We start from the raw sequence: 23,486 nt of genomic DNA, 5'->3' as shown, positions 1-23,486 counted from the left end.
TTCTTTATATTAAAAAATTTAGTTTTATTTATTAAAAAAACTGAGTTTCATTATCTTGCTTTTTTTTAATTTGTTTATTAGTTTCTCTTCACAGAATAGTCAAATTTATAGGATTTATACATATTGTATTTATTTGATTTGCCTAACCTGTTCTTAATTACAAAAGAATTATTAGATATATCATATTCAAAAAATATATTTTTTTCATATATGATTAGAAAAAACATTTATATTCGTCAAAATTATTAAGCTTTTTTATTCTTGAAGAAAACTTTTGACTCTTGTCTTAAAAGTCCCAATTGGGCTATATTAACTTTCATAAGGTTTTTTTTAGATTTTAAAAACTAAGAAAGTTTCTAATTAAAATAGTCATATTAATTAAAAAGTTATTTTCTTTTTAAGTTTTTTTAAGTACTATTACATATTCCTAACAAAAATTCTCAAGAATAATACAAGTTTTGAGCAGTCAAAAAAATCTTAACATTTAACATTTTATTTGTTTACATTATTGATTAAATATATTTTTTTAAAGGCAGTAAATTTAAAAAACGTTTTTTCCTTCATATTTTCTAATAAACTAAAATTACACAAAGTAATCGTATTTTAATTTTTTTTCCTACTATTAAGTAAACCAAACCCATTAGTAATACATTATTTTTATACAAAATTTAAAAGGGCCTTACTCACAAGTCTTTATATTTTAGAACCATATATTGTAGCACTATCTGACGTAATGCTAAAGTAAAATATATCTAATACGTATTCTTGATCAATTCATCATTTGGCAAAAATTGATTTTAGTATGAAATAACGTGTTAATTACATATTTTATAGTACATATTTTTAACAGAAGGTATATATGTTTTTCTTCACTAATATTTATCAAAAAAGTTATTCTTATAGAGCTAAAGTAACTGTATTTTATTTTTTTTATATCACTTTGAGTGAACATATTAAGAACAAGTCTTATGCATAACTTAAATGGTCACTATTTATAATTATGTATGTATAGGTTTTTACAAATTAAAAAACTGAGCCCATGTAATATAAATCCTAGTTTTTGTATTTTCATCTTTACCTGTTAAATCTTTTATTCAGTATTTTTTTTATTTAATTTTTCAAATATCTGGAGATCTTTAACATGCAAAATTCTCAGTTAAAATATATTTCAAAGTATGTTCTTTCATGTTTATTATATTTATCAAAATTAAAAACGAAAGGACCGTGTGCCTTTTTTTTTCAAAATAAAAGTATTCTACGTGCCAATAAATCAAAAGTAAATTAAATATGTAAAGCGACCAGCTACGATTTACTGCCAAGCAAAAATTGTATAAAATTACGATAACCAAAAAAAAAAAAAACATTTTTTTGGGCATCGATACAAATATTATATAATTAAAATTGAAATTGTATGCACTGTGACTGAATTGTGTGATAAGTTGGATTTTTAATTAGGAATGGTGCTAATTTTTGTGTTTACATATAAAAGGAAATTTATGAAAATGCCTCTTTTTTTGTGCTGAAGAACCGTGATCTAGTATATTTATAATAATTGGAATAAACTATTTTTAATAACGCTTTTTAGGTATGTTTTTGCTTTTGGAAGTAAAATTACAACAAGTTTTCACAATATATATTTTGTGAATTAAATACGCATTTTGCAATCACTTTTTGAAACTTATAAGACTGTCTTACTCACGCAATAAATTTAATTAAATGTATCATTTGTTTCATAAATTTCCGAATATACTCATATTGTACATTTAACATTTCGTAGGCTTAAAATCATCACATGCATTTTGTCACATCTATTATTATTTTAACCATCAGTTTTTTTTTGTTTGTTTTTAAGTTTGTATGTAAGTTCATTGTCAAATACAATCTGTCTAAAAATTATTTATTTTTTCGACAAGTTGTACTTGTGAACATTAAATGATTACCAATAAGTGTTCCATCACAATTAGTCAAAGATACGGCCCTACAATTGCAAAAACTCAACATTTTGTACAGAAATTTTATTTATTTTTTATTGCGTTTTTGCCAACTCGGGGCTAGTATGTAATATAACCATATAAATAAATGAAAAATTATTATTTTTGCCTTTTTATTTGTTGTCTCTTCAATTCACACTTGTAAATATTTTGTTATCATGGTAGGAATAAGTGTTTTTTTCAAATTTGTGATACTTGTTATGAAACATTATAATCAAAAAGCAATTATACTATCAACCAATTTGTTATGCAAATGCACAAAAATCCTTGGTCTCTTTTAAAAATTCTGCTTAAAATGTATTCGTATATCACATAATAATCCTAGCACATTACCTAAAAATATTTATTTATTATATATTTATCTGGGACAATAAACATTTAAGCATTTATAACATCCCTATTTATTTTTGTAAAAACGATGCATTATTTAAATTAAACATGACCTAATGCATTGTTTTTTTATCACAAATAGGCAAAAAACTACAATGAATAAATTTTTAAAATATACCTTAAATTTAATGTTAAATTTAGCTAATCTTTTATACACATTATAAATGTTACTAGTTGTAATCAAAATTTAATAAACAAATTTTCGCTTCAAAATTCACCCTTTAATGTTCGAAATTTTACGTGTTGTATTGTAGTTGAGCTATAAAAGACCAAAATATTAAATATTACTGCCATTTTTATATTATTCCTTATAAATGTTGTAGAGTAAAGAGAAACATTATAGAATTATATCAAAATGTATTCATATCATATCCTAGAAGTTTTCTTCTCCCTTTTATTTACCTACTTTTCATCCCCCCTATCTTTTCTTACATTAGGTAATATATTCTGATAATATGTTCTATGTTATATTCATTGTGTATAATTATTTTTAGTAAATCATTACTGTACAGTCACATCAAACATCTTGTATTTAACATGTTATAGCTAGTCCTTAGCATCTTCATTTATTTAGAATTTTTAATAATTTAATATAAAATAAAAACCTTTTTGATTTTCATTGTGTTTTTGTTTTATAAATCCTTTTCCATAGTAATAAAATATATTAATTTTTAAAAGATATGCAACTATATAAATTCCATTTAAATAAACCCCCTAGAAATAAACAAAAATCTCTTTGGTTCATTTTAATTGTGTTTTTCCTCCTTTTAGTTTTGACAGAGCTATCAAATCTTTAGGGCTTTTTTCTATTTAATATTTTTATTAGTACCAGAGCTGTATAAAGTGTTTTATAAAAAGTACTGTGCAAAAAGCTGTATGTTAAAAGAAAACTGAAATAATGCCCTCAAATATAACCTAATTCGTATATTTTTTAAGAAGTTTAATAAAACTACCTTCTTTTTTCATATGATCGAACTTTGGTAACAACAGGACAAAATTGTTAAGTGCAGGATTGGTCGACGTGTCTAGCTCCACATACCCTACCTTCGATCTTCTAGATTTTCTGCAGAAGGACATATCGGCTCTAATTATGCATAACATGTCCCTATTCTAGCTTTCGAGTCATAAGTGTATTTCACTTTCCCTTCTTTCTCAGCACTTGTATTACTTATTCTCTCTATCCAATAGATATCCATATACGATTTGACCTCATAAACAAGCATGAAAAGCACGTTGAAAGCTGTAAATCGTGACTGGTAAAGACTTTTTGTTTTGTGCTGTTGTGGCTGTTTCAATATGCGTTCTGATCTCCACAGTTCGTGTCCAAGTATGTGTATTCGTTACCCTTTTTTAAAGAAGTTTCGACTAGCAATAAAATGCCGCGCCTGTTTTGGGTTTTATTGATCATCATAAACTTTGTTTTGTTGGTGTTTATTTTCAAACAATAATGTCGACTGTATAATGCAACATATCCAGTAAGAGTTGCAAGGAAATTTACTTTATGTTATTCCTTGCAACGTTCTTGAGTTCTTTGAAGATGTATTTCGAGTACAGATTGAAAATTTCAAGAGATTTGTTTATCCTGACACAAGCCATCTATTTCCAGTAGAGATTCCTTTCTATTCAGGCCAGCTTTATGCAGTACTACCTTTCTTTTCGTCTATTGCACTGGATCAAACGGGATTTTTATAATCTACAAACCATGCCTATACATCCCAGTTGACATCCCTGAAACAACACCTCGATAGAAAATAGAGTATCTCATTCGCCAGTCATTGATTAGATCTACCAAAAAAAAAAAAAATTTAACACTATGATAATAGTGGTAGTCATAGAAACAAAAAATATCGTGACAATAATTAGTACTACTCCTCGACATTCAGAGGGGACAACAGTGAATCGCCGTTTAATGGCCTTTATAGGAGTTTCCGATCTAAGAAGTATTAAACTATCCTCAGCACAAAACATTAACCTTTCATTGGTTAATATTTTGTGGAGGTTTATATCTAGGAGGCCATTTAATATCGCTAGTCCCAATAATAAGACTGTTAGGAAAAGAATTTGTTAAAAAATCCTTTTACCATAACCGCATTATGAGCAGGAGAGTCGTCCTGCTGAAATTAGACCAATACCAGATTTACATAAGGGAGGATTGAATAGCAGGAAAACTTTGTTTTGCAGCACCTCAAGGTATTTTTAGGTGATTTAAGAACCATCAATATAAATTGGCCCAAACTTTCAATTTTTGAGGATACTGAGTACGGAAAGGAAAGCTTCTGAGCTCAATTTCCCGAGACCAATATCGAATAATGGAAGGATTATGTTTCACATGTAATCGAAAAGAAAATTCATCTGAAAATAAAATATTTTGTAAAAAAATTTAATTTTCATTTAGTTTTTCCATTCCTTAAATGTTTATTTAAATTAAAATTATAAGTTCAACAGAAGCCGTTTTCTGATGCATACATTTTGTTGAAATTCGAGAATATATTACTGTATTACGTAAAATATTCAATAAGAAAATTCATTTAACTCTACGCGTTATACTGCATGATGAAAGGAAGTAGTGGGAACCAACCATGCAGCTGACGCTTCTTTTCAATAAGTACCCAACAGTGACCACCGTAGACAGTACCATAAGCAAGGTCAACGCTCTTAACTAGTTTTAATTGAATTTCTGTGGCAAAATGATCAAGCTAGCTGTTATTCTGGTAAGTTTGCTACAGTTTTACATTCGAAATGTTAAGACATGTTATCAGATCTGCATATGTTGCAAAGGTTTTGGTAAAATTGTCAAATTTTTAAACATTTTGTGTGTTACGAGTGTATTGTGGGTTGCCAAATATGGTAGTACTGAACATGTGGCGCTATCTTACGATGCGTTACCGTAAATAAGAAATAAGTTTGGCCAATTCACCATTTTATCAGGACTCACTGCTGCGTTGCCACAGAATTGACTTTAGTAATAAATTATGTTGTTTACATAACTACTTGTATTAAAAATTAGTAAATCTTTAACAATTATTATGTATTTTAGTATGTTTTAATTATTAAAATATTTGTCAATAATTTCGGTTTCAAGAGTGGAAACTATATTGTGACTATTGGTACCTTTTTCGTAACCCTTGGTGGCTCCACCTTACGACTTACTAAGATATATTGTAATGTATGTTGGATAAATTCACCTTTTTGTTAACACTCGGTACCGCTATAGAACTGAATTAATATTGCCCCAATAATGGTACTCATAGCTTCAGTAATAGTAACGAAATCTTTATTAATTTTTTAATTTTTCATAAGTATTTAATTTTGGCATCAGTATAAATTTAAAAACAATTTATATTTGTCGAGTGTGTAGTATGGTTACATGTTAGTACCTTTAATACGGCTGAGTGGTAAATTCACCATCTTGTAGAAAATCTGAAGAAATCTGTATTTTAGTATTTAGGTATTTTTCTCTTATTTTATATTCCTCATATAATAAATAATAATTAGGAATATTGGTGAAGCTTATATTTTTTTAGAGTATTAATATTATACGTTTTAAATATATTTGTTAAGACTGACATATCTTCTGCAAATTTCAGCAAATTTATTAAAATTGTAAACATTTTATGAATGAAAGAGGTGTGGTGGGTTGCCTTACGAGAGTATAACTGAGGTGGCGCTATCTTATAAATGATGAATTAATTTGTGAAATCACCATTTTGCTAAAAAATGCTTTAAAATTGATTGTGTTTTAATAAAACATTTATAAAGATTTTAAAATTCAATTATGTTGTTTATGGGAATATAGGTAAAGCTTTAAATAGATTTATTTATTCTCCAGAAATTTATAAGCAAACTGGCCCTATTTGTAAAAATTGTTACCTTAAAGTGTTTTAACCCTTTTACTGCGCGGTGCTAAATTGAAGTGGTCGCCTAAAATTACCATTTTTTTGCGGCTTGCGAATATATTCGTTAAGACCGTTTGGTCCAATTTACCATATTCATAAATGATTTTTTTTATATTTACAGAAAAAAAATATAAAATAGTTTTCTTGCTATGCTAGTTTATTTTAATAAATGTGATACACGTTCAATCTGGTATCATAAAAAAAACATTTTGGATGGGTTACATGATCTAAAAGTGTTTTTTTGTATGATATATTTCAAAACAGGGAACTATACAAAGTGCTACATCACAAGTTGGACACACATATCTTGATTCGCGTCTTCTTTTATTTTTTGTACAAATGACGCATCGTTTTGTAGTGGACTTCTTTTGGGCAGTGGATGGAATGAAATTTGCAAAGTGTCTTTCAGTTAGACGTAATTCCGAGTTTTCATCTAAAACTCTGCGACCTACCGTACGAGTGGAAACTGGTGTGTGAAATTTTGTGATAATTTGTTTAATCAGCATTAGATGAAAATCTTTAATTGACACATAATGCACGGTATTGCATTTATATAATTGGTAGGCATTCAAAACCGTGCAATCTTATAAGTGGAAAAATACTTTTTTGTACCAATTCATTGATTTGCGAACGCACTCTACAGAAGAAAGGAGCATATCTGATTTATCGACGGCACCCATGTGTTGAATATAATCAACAATGCAACTGGGTTTCATGATCCTTCTTCCTGTTTGATGGTCTGTCTTTCCTGTCTCCTCGACGTCAGGTTTATGGCAACTTGACAACATGTTAACTTCCCTTTTATCTTGCCATCTTACTGCAAGCAGGTTTTCAGTAGATCTATAAGTAAACTCACCCTTTTGTAACTTTTCGGTGAATTTTGGCATGTTTTTCCTATTTTTCTTCACAGTACTACAAGCAGTTGTCTTGCTTTTATACAACGACTCAAACAAATTGGGGCTAGTGTACCAGTTATCCACGAATAAGGTGTGACCCTTTTCTAGGTAAGGCTCAAGTAAAGTCATTACTATGCTGCCAGATTTTCCAATATCAGCTCCATCAAATTCCTTTACGTTTGTCGAGGCACCAGTGTAGACAATAAAATCAAGTATATAACCCGTGTCACAGTCGCATAATAAAAAAAAATTACTCCAAACCGGTGTCTTTTCGATGAGATATATTGTTGAAAGAAAACTCTACCTCTAAAAAGTAACAAACTTTTGTCAATACATATATTCTTGAATGGATAAAATGCTTCTTTGAATTTATTTCTTAGATGGTCGACAACTAACCTTACTTTCTGCAAGGAATCTTTTTCTTCAGGTAAGGGACCATTATTATCAGTGAAGTGGAGTAATTTCGTTATTAGTAAAAATCTGTCTCTTTTCATAAGTCTGCTAAAAATTGGGGTTTTGATAAATTCATCATTTGACTAATAAGAGTTTAATTTGTTTTTCTTTACATGTGGCATTAGTAATGTTACAGCAAAGTAAGAGTACATCTCCTTATATTCCACTGGCCGCCACCTCTTGATACGTGAATGTTCAGATTGGTCTTGCGATAATAAATAGTCGTAATATTTATTAGTTTCGGTCGCTATTTGTTCCACTAACTCTTGGGTAAAAAAAAATTCAAAATATTTTAGAGCTGCATTTTCCGTATTTACCGATTTTGCATCCACAATTTGTGCTGTCAAATTCATGTATCTTTCGGTCAAAAGCCTTAGTTGTCCATAAAAAGCTTTTCTCACTTTGAAACGCTGCAGCTTGCACTGGTTGATCACTACTGCTATCTGAATCTTCACTTGACTCCACTAAGTTTGTTCTAGTCGAAAAAAACTCCTTAATATTATTTTCTTCAGCGGGCGTTATAATGATGACATCTTCTGGCCAATCGTCTTCATTCTAGAAGATAAAAAACCAATGTAGAAGCAAGTAGATCGCGTATATCTCATAATTACAAAATATAAATTAATAAACCTTTTTTTCTGTACTTTCGTCAAGCTCCATCGGCTCGTCAATCTCGTCATATTCACTATCACTCCGAGCTAATATCTCTTCCAACTCCCTATCTGTTAAATAGTTTTTAGACATAATTATCTCACTAACTAAAAGCTAGAAAAACCGATGAAAATGCCAAATAAACAAACAAACGTACTGGTAAATAGCGGAGTACTATACTAGATTATCACGCCACAAGACTTGTTACATCATATCCCCATCCTTCGGATACTTTGCGCAAGTCCCGCGGCGGCAGCATGCTTAGCGATGCGAGTTTACTCGTCTAGAGCAGTTTACGCCATAGCGAATAAATTCGTCCAGAGCAGTTAAAGGGTTAACATACGTGAGTACAAACTCTCTACACTCTCTATTATTATAACTTGCTAAATTAAGAGCCTAAGAAATTTTTGAGCATTCACCATTTTGTCACTAATATTTGGTTCCAAAATTGATTTTATTTATAAAAATTTTAATAATAACTCCAATGCCTATAGTTTTTCTACTTTTTCAAGAAAAAAAAAATTATTATTTTGATTAAGTTTAATTTACTCAGGCATGAGGTTAAATGGGTCAAATTGCTTATCGGTAATGTTAATTTGTATGATAATAAAATATTTTTCAGTTATTATTATAATGTGTGTTTGTAGTAATATGTTAGCTGGACCTCTCAGAAGATGTAAAAGAACATGGCCAATTTTATTGTTTTTTATGACACTAGTGATAGTTGTGTTATGGATTAATGCTAATAAAGAAGACGAGATACATCCTAAGCACATATTTAGGTAACTATAAAAGTAGAGATATTGAACGTTTCCTGAAGTACATTTTTCTCCTTAGAGATAACCACCAAGAAGAATATATAGACAAGAATGGCATTAAAGTAGTAATAGGTCACTATATAGGTAACCCAGTAAAAAAAATCCCAAATGCTAGCTACGATATGATCAATACTAACCACTTCGACCCCCAACCCTATGCGGGAAAAAATGGTAATCCCGTAGTAATTGAGGCAAAGGATTTATTAGAAATGCAACAGTTATTCCAGATAAATAGGTTTAATTTACTCGCTAGTGATAAAATTCCGTTAAACAGGAGCTTACCAGATTATAGAAGGAAAAAGTAGGTAACCAGGAAAGTAATTAAATTTAAAAATATTTTAAAATTGATTTTCGTAGATGTGCCTTAAAATACAATGATTACTTAACTTACCCAAAGGCAAGTGTTATTATAGTATTTCATAATGAGGCATGGTCGACACTTTTAAGAACCGTTTGGAGTGTTATAAACAGATCGCCAAAAGAATTGTTGGAGGAGATCATACTCGTTGATGATGCTAGTGAAAGAGGTAAGACAGATATATTTGTTTATTTAATTTTTTAATTAGTTATGCTACAAATATAATTTTTTATTTAAAGCATAATACTATTTGCTGATAAATTTCCTAAAAACTTCTCTAAAACCATTCTCCTGTAATTTTCATTAGAGACTCTGACAAGTCTGAGCACCAGTGATTTATAGACTCATATTTATTTGAGAGCAAACGTATATGGGTGCCTTTGTAAAATAATATCCCCTGGTGAAACTCAATGTTCTCTCAATCAGAAAAATAAGACAATGTCACAACATATTCCACAAAATCATCACGTAAATCTTAGCAAAGTTCTCTAAAGAGTCTGTGAACCTACCTCTTAGGATCATCTACATGCTCAAAATTAAAGAATCTAGTTGCTCTTTACTAGTAAATATTTTAGTAATTCAATTTGCTCTATCATGTAGGAAATTACCTTAAAAGCCGAAGCATAGAATTTTCTTATTTTTTTTGAAAACTATGAAGTCTCCGTTGTACAGATTTAGTTAGATTTAACTTTAGTTACCTTTCTTCAGTAAAATATAGTAATTCACCTATTCCAAAAATCAAGTTCGAGCATTCAAGAAGAAATTCTCTCTTGAAGTTGTCCATACATATGCACCGGAGTTTTTAGAGCTCGTTTGTTGTTTAATAGCTCATTTTGGACTCGTCAAACTACGTTTTCTACTAATTTTCTTTATTTTTGCCATCTATTTCCAAAGCAGAAAAGTATTTAACAAATATCTAATTTAATTAAAAAGCAGCCTCATCTTAATTAGGATATGCACAATGCAAGTTCCATGAACATTCATCAAATGTTCCCATAGAAGTGAATAAGCTACATGAATATTTCTAATTATCTATACAAATTTTCAGCATATTTATGTTATTCGTCAAAGATTGAGTCATGTTTTGCAATGTATAAAAATCTTGCTGCAATAAGCTTATCATAGCTTTTAATGTGTTCTTCCAATATTTGTGAATATCTAGTTTTCGTTGAAAACGTCTTTTAAGTACATATATAAATTAAAATATTTCTAAATAATGATTTCATGAATATTTATTTCTTCAGAACGTGTTTGACAAAAAACTAATTTTCCGTTATTTTAGCCTCTATTTCGGTTTCTTTCAATTAAAAAGTTCTAGTTAATTGAGGACGTAGAGCTCCTTCCATTAAGACTAAGTATATTTATAATGCTAGTTCGCCATCATATAGAAAAAGGACTTTTATTGTGTTCCTGTTAGTAAACATGTGGCTAATTCATCATTTAGATGATATGGTCATGAAACAGTTTTTTAATAAACACTTTTGAATTGACTTCTAAGACTATACAATTTTCCTTACTAAATTTAAGACTTTTAGCCAAAGCATGCAATTTTGACAACATTTCTAATAGCTTTTGTAGAATGCACTGGCTGGTCTCATTTTTGTGTTATTTAAACTAAATTTACCTATAGTTACTAAACATTTTATTCTGAGTTCTTGGTGTGATGGTAATTCGATGTGTAATGGTAATTCACCAATTTTTTTAAAATTTTCTCGTTTGTCTTTTAATTTAAATTTTGCCTCACAGCCTCCCTTACTTTTAGACTTTCTAAAAAAACCCTTGGACGACTACGTCAAAACCCTTCCAGTCAAGACTGACATCCTGCGCAGTTCTGAACGCATAGGCCTGATTAAGGCTAGACTTAAAGGAGCTGAAGTAGCGTCAGGTGAAGTTCTAACATTCCTGGATGCACATTGTGAATGCACCCAAGGTTGGCTAGAAGCCTTATTATCTGTGATAAAAAACGATAGGAAAACTGTCGTTTGCCCCGTAATTGATATTATCCATGACGATTCGTTCGCTTATATTAAAAGTTTCGAGCTACATTGGGGAGCTTTTAATTGGAATTTGCAGTTTAGGTAAAAGAAAAATGTATATGAATCAGATATTTTTATTTAAGTAATTTTGTAGATGGTACACTTTAGGTGGAAGAGAAATGAGCCAGAGAAAAATAGATGCCACCAAACCGTTTCCATCACCAACAATGGCAGGAGGGTTATTTGCCATAGATAAAAGTTATTTTTACGAAATTGGGTCATACGACGAAGGCATGAACATCTGGGGTGGAGAAAACTTGGAAATGTCTTTTAGGTAAAAAAAAATTAAGTTAGTAATAAGATTTTTTTAATATTGGAGGCTTTTAGGGTCTGGCAATGCGGAGGGCGAATAGAGATCGCTCCTTGTTCCCATGTTGGACATATATTCAGAAAATCTTCACCCTATTCATTTCCAGGGGGTAAGTATTTGTAGGTTTATAACTATGAGATTTTCCACTTAATATTTCAGGAATAAGTAAGACATTATTCGCCAACCTGGCTAGGGTAGCTCTAGTATGGATGGATGAATGGGCAAATTTGTACTTTAAATTTAACAATCAAGCAGGAAGTATAAAGGATGCACAAAACGTCACTTCTCGTTTGGAGCTAAGAAAAAAGTTGCAATGTAAAAATTTTGAGTGGTATTTGGACAATGTGTGGCCTCAGCATTTCTTTCCTAAAGACGATAGGTTTTTTGGGAGGATAAGAAATGTTGGTGAAGATCTGTGCTTACTGAAGCCTGAAAGGAAGGGATTATCAAATCAGCCAATGGGATTGGCTAAGATTGATAGGTAATAAGCTTTTATATTAGTTCTTACATAGTACACAATACATATGTGTAGTATATCAAGACTATTTGTGGTAAATATTAATTGAAATGATCATAAATGAATATATAGCACAACAGACTATTTACTACCATATCATCCATGTTACAGTTATAGTAATAATTTATGTTCTACCATTCTATAATCATATTCTTAATTATTCTTGCATATGAATTTTTAAACGAATTTCGAACTATGGCTTGTTTTTTCTTCTATAAAGTCTGTATTATTTTATTTTTGATTATTGTTAAAGAATCAAAAATGAAAACATTTTTAGAGCTTTTCTATAACCTTTTTTTATTTTAACTTTTTATAATAGTCTTTTTTTTTTATTCATCCTTTTGAATAAATTATGTCATTTGTGCCTTTATAATCAACCAGTTGATAATAAATCTTTAAATCGTTCTGTTATTTATTGTCAAAATTATAATTTTCTCAGACAGAGTTCTCCAGTTTGTTAGCAATTGTATTTTGAGAAGATATACCTGTCATAAATTAAGACCTTAGTATGTGGGGACTTGTATCGCCCTCTCACTCACTCCGAGAGTGGAGTGGAGGCTGTCAATTGTCAGGATGGATTCGATCCATTATGGCGGATTAGGTTGCACCTGAGTCGTGACAGAGACTGGTGGTAAAAGTCGTTGACTTCCACGTGTCTAAGCTATGTAGCTGTTTTCTTGTACGATTGGTACAATAAAGTATTGTTACCCGTTAACAAGTGTATTATTTTGGTGTTTAAGAGTATAGGATCTCTCGTCTGGTGACTACAAAACCTACAGTGGTGACCCCGACGTTCATATAGTAACGGTTGTGCGTGTGCTGTAATTTAGCAGTGAACTAGTACGCTATTTGGTAATTTTCCCCTGGAACGGTGATGTGATCGCTCAGTTGTGTTGTTAATGAATTTTATTGAAAAATTGTGCCGTCTTCAGTATCCTTACCGCCAATTTTTCCCATCTGCCATCGTGTGCGTCCGGCTTTGTGATTGTTCGTATTGCTAGGCAGAATTCTGGCACGCAGTTGCTGTCGGTTGAAATTGTGCTGTGTGCAGCCGGCTTTTTGCAGTTCGACTATTGGCCGCACTTGTTGGTAGTGTTCGTACGGGTGCTGTTTACCGGTTGCCGGATGTTTGGCTGGTTGCTGTACTTTGGAGCGCGACATTTCGCCACTTGACTCTTGCATCTCGCCGTCTGACAGCAAGATCAGCTGATTTCAAACTTCAAACTTGTGATTGAGGGATCAGCTGATTTGATACTTCATGATACTTCAGTGCAGTGCGTAAAGGTACAAACGTTTAAATTTAGTTTTTTATTATGGATGTGTGATAATCATCCCTTTTGATTAATTATCGTCACTGTTTTTACTGTATTAAATATTGTGTTGGAAACTATTTTTAATTTAAAATTAGATCATACTTTTTTATTTTTTTATTCATTTATTTCACATATATTATTCATTTTGTTGCCATAATGTCGGCTGAAGAGCTACAAGTGCAATTAGATCAAACTAATGCTCAACTACGTGATGTCAGGGACGCCCTGGCTAACGTTATTGCCGGTAATGGCCGTAATGAAGGCCGCATCGACGCTGTCTCGCCTAAAATTCCCAAAATTATAACTTCTGACATTCAGTGCTGGCTTTTTCAGGTCGATGCCGCTTTCCGCCGTGCCAATATAACTGTAGATTCTACAAAATTCGATTATTTAGTTATGGCTATTGACGATGCGGAAGCCTTCAAATGTATCAGCTCAATTATTAAATCGAGTCCGCTTCCGGGTGATGCGTTCGAACAAGCAAAAGCCAAGCTTGTTTCACGTTTTTCCTTATCTAAGGAGGACAGTTTAAAAAAGTTATTAAAGGGTCGTGTCGATGTTAATTGCAAACCTTCTATAGTATTGAGTCAACTTCGTGATTTGAATGAAAGTAACCTCTCGGATCAAGTTCTTAAAACAATCTTTCTCGATTGTCTTTCGCAACAACAGCGCGACATTCTAACGATTGTATCAGACAAGGACCTTGAAACTTTAGCCACTATCGCCGACAAAATTTCGTGTCAACCGGGTTCGAACGCTGAATTTCCCCAAGCTTTCGGGGTGTTTAAAAAACCCGAGCCATCATTGCCAGTAGACCGCTCTGAATTTCAAAAGCTCGAGGCTAAATTTGACACCATGATGGAATCATTTAAGCAAATGCAAATGGAATTTAAACGCTTACGCAGTCGCGGTCGGTCACGGTCTGGGTCCAATCAGGGTCGCAGGAGTAATTCTGCGAAATCCGAGTTATGTTATGCGCATCAGAAATACCCGAATAACGCTCTTTCGTGCAAAGAGTGGTGTAAAATGTTCGCGGAATTTTCAGCTAAGCCAAAAAACTAAGTTCTACACCTTCCTGTTTGGAGGCGGCAGGTAAAGGTGTGATTGGACCTTCTCGACGTCTTCATATCCGTGACAGGACGACAGGTCAAATTTATCTTGTCGATACCGGTGCGGACATTTCGCTAGTGCCAGTCGATCCTAGGTTTCGCGACAGACCGGCTCGGCTAAAACTTTATGCCGCTAATAATAGCTTCATAAATACTTATGGTGAGGCGCTTCGTACTCTGAATTTGGGGCTGCGGCGCGATATATCCTGGAACTTTTGTATCGCGGAGGTTCCATATGCCATTATTGGCGCCGATTTACTTTTTCAGTATAATTTGGCGGTTGATCTACGCAGGAAATGTTTAATAGACACTTCAACTGAGCTATGCTCTAAAGGAATTGTCAAAGAGGCTCCTGTACACTCCATACATTGTGTGCTGATAGATAGTGAGTGCAAAAAAATTCTTTCAGAATTCCCAGAAATTACAGGCAGCTCCTGCAATATTCCTCCAAAAATTCCTAGAGTTTTCCATCATATAGTTACCTCAGGACCTCCCTTGTCAGCTCGGGCTCGTCGGCTACCGCCTGATAAGCTTAAGTATGCAAAAATGGAGTTCCAGCATTGGATAAACACTGGTAGGTGTAGACCCTCTTCTAGCTCTTGGGCAAGTCCCATTCATATGGTCAAAAAGGGTGACACCAAGTGGCGGGTGTGTGGTGACTATAGACCGTTGAATGCTGTTACCAAACCGGATAAATATCCCATTCCCCATTTATATGACTGCTCCAGTGAATTACATGGTAAAAAAATCTTCAGCAAGCTTGATCTTATTCGTGCTTATCAGCAGATTCCAGTTCATCCTGAGGACATCGAAAAGACTGCTGTAATAACTCCCTTCGGTTTGTTCGAATTCATGTTCATGACTTTCGGCTTGCGTAATGCTAGCCAGACCTTTCAGAGATATCTCAACCAAGCCTTGAGCAATCTTGATTTTACCTTTGCTTATCAGGACGATATTTTGGTATTCTCCAAAACCATTGAAGACCATCACACTCATTTACGAGCAGTCTTCGAAAGACTTAGAGAATTTGGTCTTCGCTTAAATCCCGCCAAATGTGTTCTTGCCGTTAATGAAATTGATTTTCTGGGTTATCGCATTAACCAACCAGTGGTATATCTCCTATTCCTACTAAGGTTGAAGCCATTTTAAGTTTCCCCAAGCCTTCTACGGTCTCTCAGCTTCGCCGCTTCTTAGGCATGGTAAATTTTTACCATCGCAATATTCCTACCGCGGCCTCCTCTCAAGCTCCTTTAAATGCATATTTCAAGGACTCGCGTAAAAATGATCAAAGTCCTATCATCTGGACGGATCAGTCTGAACGAACTTTTGAAAAAGTTAAACAGGAGCTGGCTAGTGCAGTCTTACTAGTCCATCCCCGCGCTGGTGCGGAACTCCGTGTGGTATCCGACGCCTCTGACATTGCGATTGGTGCTTCCCTCGAACAACTGTCTGAACCGATTGATGGGACGAAGCAGTCCTGGGAGCCTTTGGCATTCTATTCTCAGAAATTGTCCCCTCGGCAGACTCGATACAGTCCTTACGATAGAGAATTGCTAGCCATTTACGAGGCAATTAAATACTTTGAGCATTATCTTGAAGGTCAGGAGTTCAAGGTTGTGACCGACCATAAGCCCTTGATCTACGCTTTTCTTCAGCGTCCAGACAAAGCTTCTCCCCGGCAATCTCGCCAACTTTCATACATTTCCCAATTTACTACGTGCATTGAATACATTAAAGGTTCAGATAATGTGGTGGCTGACTGTTTGTCACGTATTGAGTCTCTCTCTCTACCCATAGACATCTCTCTAAAACAAATTTCTGATTTGCAGAGCAAAGATGAAGAACTGGCAGAGCTTATTAAGACACCCCATAAAGACTTCTGTTTTAAAACCTTCGACTTTGGTCCTGACAAGACATCTTTATATTGTGATGTCTCTGGCGACTCCATTCGCCCCTTTATCCCTTTGCCATTACGGCGCGTGATCTTTGATCGTATACATAACGCTGCCCATTGTGGAACCAAATCAACTGACAGGCAAATTCGCATGAAGTACATTTGGCCCGGTCTGCACCGTGATGTTGCACTATGGTGCAAAACCTGCTTAGATTGCCAGCATGCCAAGGTTTCTAGGCATGTCAAATTTATTCCTGAACATTTTGTAACCCCTGATGGTCGTTTCGACCACGTACATATCGATCTGGTGGGCCCTCTGCCTCCAAGCAACGGCTTCCATTATATTTTGACAATGATTGATCGGTTCTCCCGTTGGGTAGAGGCCATTCCAATCCCGGATAAATCTGCCCAAACTGTTTCGCGGGCCTTTTATGATACATGGGTCTCTCGTTATGGGTCTCCCAAAGTTATTACCTCTGACCAGGGTCTTGAGTTTGAAGCCACCTTATTTAAAGCCTTACTTAGCCTTATTGGCACTCAACACATCCATACGACTGCTTACCACCCTGCGGCAAACGGAATGATCGAGCGTTGGCATCGTTGCCTTAAAGCCGCTTTGAAGTGTCACAATGACAAGAATTGGACGCGGACCTTATCCACGGTTCTTTTAGGGTTGCGCTCTCATGTTCGTGCTGACACCGAGGCATCGCCTGCCGAATTCTTGTTTGGCACGACACTTCGCATGCCTGGCGAATTCTTTCTTGAAGGGGATTTTACTCCTGATCCTCGCACATTCATTGAGGAGTTTCGTGAGTTTATGCGACTCGTCAGGCCTGTTCCAGTCACACATCACCACAAGAGGCGCGCGTTTGTTTTTAAAAATTTATACGAATGCTCCCATATTTTCTTACGCAATGTTGTTGCGAAGGCACTCGAACGAACCTATTCCGGACCTTACAAGGTTGTTAAAAGACTGTCCGATAGGGTGTTTGATATCGATATCAACGGGAAAACGAAAAGCGTCTCGGTTGAGCTACTTAAGCCGGCATATCTCATGTCTGAAGACTTGATAGCTGATACACTTGATAGCGACCCTCCTTTAACCACCCCTTCGAGTCTAGCTGGAACCCAGGACTCGAATGGTGCTGGCAATTCGCCAGTCACCTCATCCAGTTTGGCTGGAACCCACGACTTGGACGGTCCTGGCGATTTGCCAGTACCAATGGTTGAAAAGGTTTTAAAAACTTACGCTCGTAAAAAGCAAGTGAGATTTTCAAATATATAATTTTATTAATCTTTGCATATTATAGTGTTTGTAACTTTGTGTTATTCTAATGTTGCTAATGCATAATTTTATTAATCTTTGCATATTATATAATGTTTGTGACTTTGTTGAATTGTAACGTTCACACTAGGAGGGGAGTGTGTGGGGACTTGTATCGCCCTCTCACTCACTCCGAGAGTGGAGTGGAGGCTGTCAATTGTCAGGATGGATTCGATCCATTATGGCGGATTAGGTTGCACCTGAGTCGTGACAGAGACTGGTGGTAAAAGTCGTTGACTTCCACGTGTCTAAGCTATGTAGCTGTTTTCTTGTACGATTGGTACAATAAAGTATTGTTACCCGTTAACAAGTGTATTATTTTGGTGTTTAAGAGTATAGGATCTCTCGTCTGGTGACTACAAAACCTACAAGTATTGCTTAGGTGGCGCCATCTCACGACTTGTTAAAGTAAATTTTTATATGCCAAGTTCACCATGTTGTGAGGAATTTATGTTACCAAATTTTAAATTCCTTATGAAACAGTGGAGTTATTTCTCTCAAGAAGTTTATATTAATATATATTTATTATAATTTATTCAAAGTTTTAATTATGAAATATTTTGCAAATTTTGGATTTTTTTTTTAATTTGAATAATAACGAATCTTTATTATCAATAAAAGGATTTTTAATTTTAAAGAGGCTTTCTATATAACAACAATTTTTATTCACTATTATGACTTAGATTGACCAACCTTTATCGGAAGATTAAGTGAGATGTGAAAAATTGATAATAAAACTTTATTAAAAATACAAAAAACTGCGGCGAAAACTTAGGAATATAAGTATGGGACTAAATTTAATTTTTTTAAATACATTAAATGTCTATTTTTATAACTTATACCTATCTCTACTGGTGATCTACCTGCGCGCATAAAAATCGCTTAGTTTATTGTATTATAAGTATTTTATGCTTAATTAATAATAGTTTATCGAAACATGGTTTTGAGCCGCTCGGTCTTAAGGCCATTCGGTAGATTTTAGCCGAAGAACTCAAATCTAATGCCATTGGTAGTGACTGTCTCTCAGCAAATATGCTTCAACATTGCATTTAAACTCTTGAATATCATCCTTACTTAACCCATATTATAAACTCCTGTTTAAAAAGGGGTTATTTTCCTGATATTTAAAACTTATAATGCTTTTAGCTAAAATAGATATTGTTAAGAAATACTGCGATTTGAGACCAATATCAGTTATTTCAATAATTTTAATTTATAAAAGTTTATTTAACCATAAATTTATTTTTTTTGTATAACAGTAGTCTAGGTACAACATTCGTCTTGTTAAAAGTTACTCAAGAAATCATTGAAGATTTAGATAGGGGTTATACTACAACACTCGTATTGTTTGACTTCTCTGAAGCTTTCGATACGTTTAATAATATTTAATTAAACTTCTTCTTTAGGTCTATACCTCTTATATAATAATACCTCTTATATAACTTCTGATGTACCACAAGGATCCGTCTTGGGTGTTAGAAGTTGTAAATGTATTTGCGAAGCTTGTTGCCTAATCGCAATATGTAGTCTTTATTTAAGTTCGCGGACTATTTTGTCAAAACATGACAATGGTGCGCTTGCAGCGGACTAATGTTTTCCGGCATTGTAAAATACAGAGCGTTGGTTTGTCTGTTTCGTTGCAACTAAAAGTGTGTAAAAAACCTTGGCACAAAACCCCAATACCTTTACCGGTATCTAAGTAGGCTAATCTTGTAAAAAGTGATCAGAGATGGAACTTCACTTTTGTACCCAATAAATTACTCAAAAATGAAAAAAACTCTTTTTAGTAGTACAGGAAGATTTTATAATCAGAAAAAAAATCTTCCTGTACTTCAAAAATAAAAAAAAATAAAAAATAAGTATAAATAAATGATCGTTTCTTCGTTATCGTTTGCCCTTATTTCAGAGATGTTTTAACGCTATTTCAGTGTTTAATAGACTTTTGAATTCACTTAAGTGCAAGTCATTACAATTTGGTTTAATAATATTATTTATTTATTTTAAATTAATAGTTTGTAATGGTTAATATTTTGTTATATCATGATTGTTTTACTTAAAAGAACTGAAGTTAAAGGGTTTTTATTTGTATATTACCAATACTTTCAATTTTTTTAAAGGTGTTTAGAGGACGAGATTCCTGACGAACTCTTCGTAATGACGAAAGAAGGATTCATTATGACAGACGATTCGATTTGCTTAGACGCTCCAGAAAAAGAGGGTCTTGGTCCCTCAAAAGTAAGAATAATGGCTTGCAGCTCTTATTCTAGACAAAAATGGGTATATGACAAGGAGGTAAGTACAAAAAAAATAGTTAATTTTTTATTTTATTTATTTTTTATATTTCAGACTAAAGAACTTCGTCATTATACAAACCAAAAGTGTCTAGATGTGCTTAGTTCCTCATCTACTACGGATGACTTAATTATCACCAAATGTACTGGAAAAGCAACGCAACAATGGAATTTCGAACCCGTATCATGGAAATAATATTTATTTTAATATGATACTATTAATGTGAACATAAGCTTTTTTTTTAATTCACATACATAAGAACAAAAATTAATTAAAAGTTGTGTTTCATTAATTTAACAGTTACTCCTTATCTTAATCAAAGTAGTTAAAAAAAATCTATTATTTACGATAATTTTTTTTCTCATCAAGAATCCGCTTAGTGACAAAATATTTACATTTAGTTAATTTAAAGTAAATGCTAATGTCAACCTGCACTACGCGGACATATGTCTGTCCCAATATATAAATTACACCACGTTCTAATAACGCATAGACTTAACAAGTTCCACCTAAATCGTGCCATTAATTAAAGCGAGGCGTGTGAAAAAATTGATTAAAACAGGGAAATGCCGGACAGCTCAAATCCTTTAGACTTCTTTAACATATTCATGTCTGCTAAGTAAAAGTGTAAGTGTCTTATGTAACTTGAAGAGTGCGTCAGAAGAATAAATTATTTCACTTTGGGTACATACAATTTAAAAACATTTAAATTAACCTATAGTAACTGGCTTAAATATGAAAAAAAATCATTTTGAGTAAATGCGAATATTGGACTGTTAAAAGTACTTATCTTAAAAAAAAGAAATTTTAATTTTAATTCTTTATAGATACAAACTGCTTTTAGTAAGCTCTAGGTTTCCCTGATTTTAATTATTTTAAATATGTAATACATATATTACCTTGGTTCGAATATCTACCAGACAGCATATATCTTTTAACGGATATCTATAAGATAATTAAATACTGGACAGATATTAATTCAGTGAATATACTGTTTTTAGTATGACGCTAAAATATAATGAATTTTACAAGTTTTTAAAATAAGTGATCAAATTTTGACAGCCTTCGTAAAAACTACAAACTACAAATAGAGGTAGAGTTTTATATATGCAACCAAAACATTTTCCAATATTTTATTAATATGCAAGGTTCCCAATACTATAATAATACAGGTTTTTTAGCAATTTTATAAATCCTATAGGCTTTATTTTGAACTTATTAGAGCAAAAATACCTTCAAAAAGTCTCTGTATCTCTATGATCTCTATAAGTATCTTCTGTCCGAAATATCGTAAAGGTCGGGAATCAAATAATGATTCGAATAGACATACACAAATATAATTTCCACTTAAAAGTAATTGAGAAATAAAATGGGGATATATGCAAGAAAAAGAAGTTATGTAAAGTGCCCCTTGCAGTTGAGTATTCTAGAAGATAAAATGGAGTGTTGTTTTTCACAATTCGATAGACAAACATAGCATAGCAGAGGTCAACACGAAAATTGTGTTTTAAATAGCCTTTTAAATAGCCTTTGGACCCAATTATCAAGAACACTTTTTTTGGCATTAAATAGCGAACCCCTGCCCAGAAGAGCAAAGATCAATATTGACACCAGTGAGGCCCCTGCAAGATTCTTCAGGATAAAATGATGATAAATACTGAGTGTCTTCAGTATAAAGATGTGATGAGCATTGATGAATCTGAGAACGGCAGTAAAAAGAGTAAAAAGTATGGAAGTACCCTTGAGGTACTCGATGTTGAAGATATTGAATGTCAGATCTAGTCACATAAAGATCCACAACCTGCCTTTTATCGAGATGAGAAACAGGCTTAGTCAGAAAACCGAAAAAAGTGCAGCTCAGCAATCAGCATACAAGGTCAAATGCTTTACCATAATCTAAAAGTACAAGACAGGAGACGCCCTAAGTGATATTGCTGCGTTATGAGAAGCTCCAAATCCAGACTGAATATCTGGTGGTATGTGTCGAGTGTGAACAAAATTGTTCATCAAGTCATTTCCCAAAGATCTTCAAGCTAATTGCTCATAATTCATACAGACTACTGATACGTGTAGTCTTGGGCAGTGGCTTTACAAACAACGTTTTCGACATGACAGGATATTCACAGAATAGTCGTTATTACGGGAACCAAAAAATCAATGCTAAACAGAAGGATATAACTAGTCTCATCAATACCCATACATTTTAGTTATTTGCTGAAAGCAACATAGTATTGGGAGAATAATATTTGACCAGTTCTGAATGCACTGGGATGGCCATGGTGGCCAAGTAATTGCTAATTCTTGAGATATTTTTCAGGTTTTTGAGGGAATTAAAATGATCCCCAATCATTTGAGAATTATTTTTAACCTTATTCAATTGAAAAGTCAGGTAAGCCTTTTTCTAATTTGTATTGCAGTTGATGTGCTTAAGATCCATCAGATGTGAGAGTTATATTTGGTTTAGGGCGTGTTCCAAGCTTTATTGTTTTTAAAGGGCGCAAAGATTTCAATTAATTGCTTATTCAGCCTTGAGTCAATATTTGACCGAAATCAGCATTAATCATAAAAGCATTAAATAGATTTTTGTTAAAATTTTTAAAATTTCAAAAAGTTATGAGTTTAGGTTTATGTATAGTAGATCGAGGCTTGAATTCAAGTAAGCATAAATAATGTATAGTCTGTTACATCGTACATTTCCACTTTTTCGGCTTAATATTTTGCATACCTCGATCCGCACAGAAGACATCAATCAGACTTTCAGAAAATGTATATACTCGAGTTGGTTCGTTATTCACCTAGACTAAGTTGTTGAGTTTCTAAAATTGACTTAAAAAATAGTTTTTCACAAATTATCTATAAGAATAAAAATACTTTAATAGCTCCTGTTTAGATATTATAGTCATACGTGTCAACAGCTCCTAGTTGTCTATAACTGCAGTAAAATTTTCAGGCCAAGAATTTAGATAAGAGCTACAGTCAAACATAAGATACAAAATCGAAATAAACATACGCTTTAAATAAGATCTTTTCTTCAAGAAAAATTGCGCAATTCTTTCAAAATTCATTAATTCCCAAATTTCCCAATGGAAAGCGTAAGTCCAGGGCTACGTAGCAAGTTTTTCTAGTAAGAGTTTTCTTCCGCACTACCACGGTTAAATCATCATTACGAAAACAGGAGATTTTGTTGCCCAGAGGTTCTTTCTAAATTTACTTTTAGTACGGAAACCAGTCGCCTCCA

At 33.2% G+C, this 23,486-nt stretch overlaps 1 protein-coding gene across 2 annotated transcripts; it reads left to right on the top strand.

Moving 5' to 3' along the window:
* The first annotated feature begins 4,955 nt into the window (after nucleotides 1-4,955).
* LOC126737599 (polypeptide N-acetylgalactosaminyltransferase 1-like) lies at nucleotides 4,956-20,536 on the top strand. Of its 2 annotated transcripts, none has more exons than XM_050442578.1 (10): nucleotides 4,956-5,092; nucleotides 8,925-9,059; nucleotides 9,115-9,396; nucleotides 9,453-9,622; nucleotides 11,216-11,531; nucleotides 11,584-11,763; nucleotides 11,817-11,908; nucleotides 11,959-12,280; nucleotides 20,074-20,248; nucleotides 20,303-20,536. In XM_050442578.1, exons 2-10 carry the CDS (start codon nucleotides 8,929-8,931, stop codon nucleotides 20,441-20,443), a joined length of 1,809 nt encoding a protein of 602 aa, XP_050298535.1. In that variant the 5' UTR covers nucleotides 4,956-5,092; nucleotides 8,925-8,928; the 3' UTR covers nucleotides 20,444-20,536. The 2 variants fall into 2 exon arrangements, with proteins under 2 accessions (XP_050298535.1, XP_050298536.1); XM_050442579.1 differs by lacking the exon at nucleotides 4,956-5,092 and adding an exon at nucleotides 8,602-8,620.
* Nucleotides 20,537-23,486: the final 2,950 nt, after the last annotated feature.

This window comes from Anthonomus grandis, chromosome 6, assembly GCF_022605725.1.
Source record: "Anthonomus grandis grandis chromosome 6, icAntGran1.3, whole genome shotgun sequence".
Taxonomy (NCBI): domain Eukaryota; kingdom Metazoa; phylum Arthropoda; class Insecta; order Coleoptera; family Curculionidae; genus Anthonomus; species Anthonomus grandis.
Note: the sequence above shows the minus strand (reverse complement) of the source record. Positions and strands in the feature narration are given on the sequence as shown.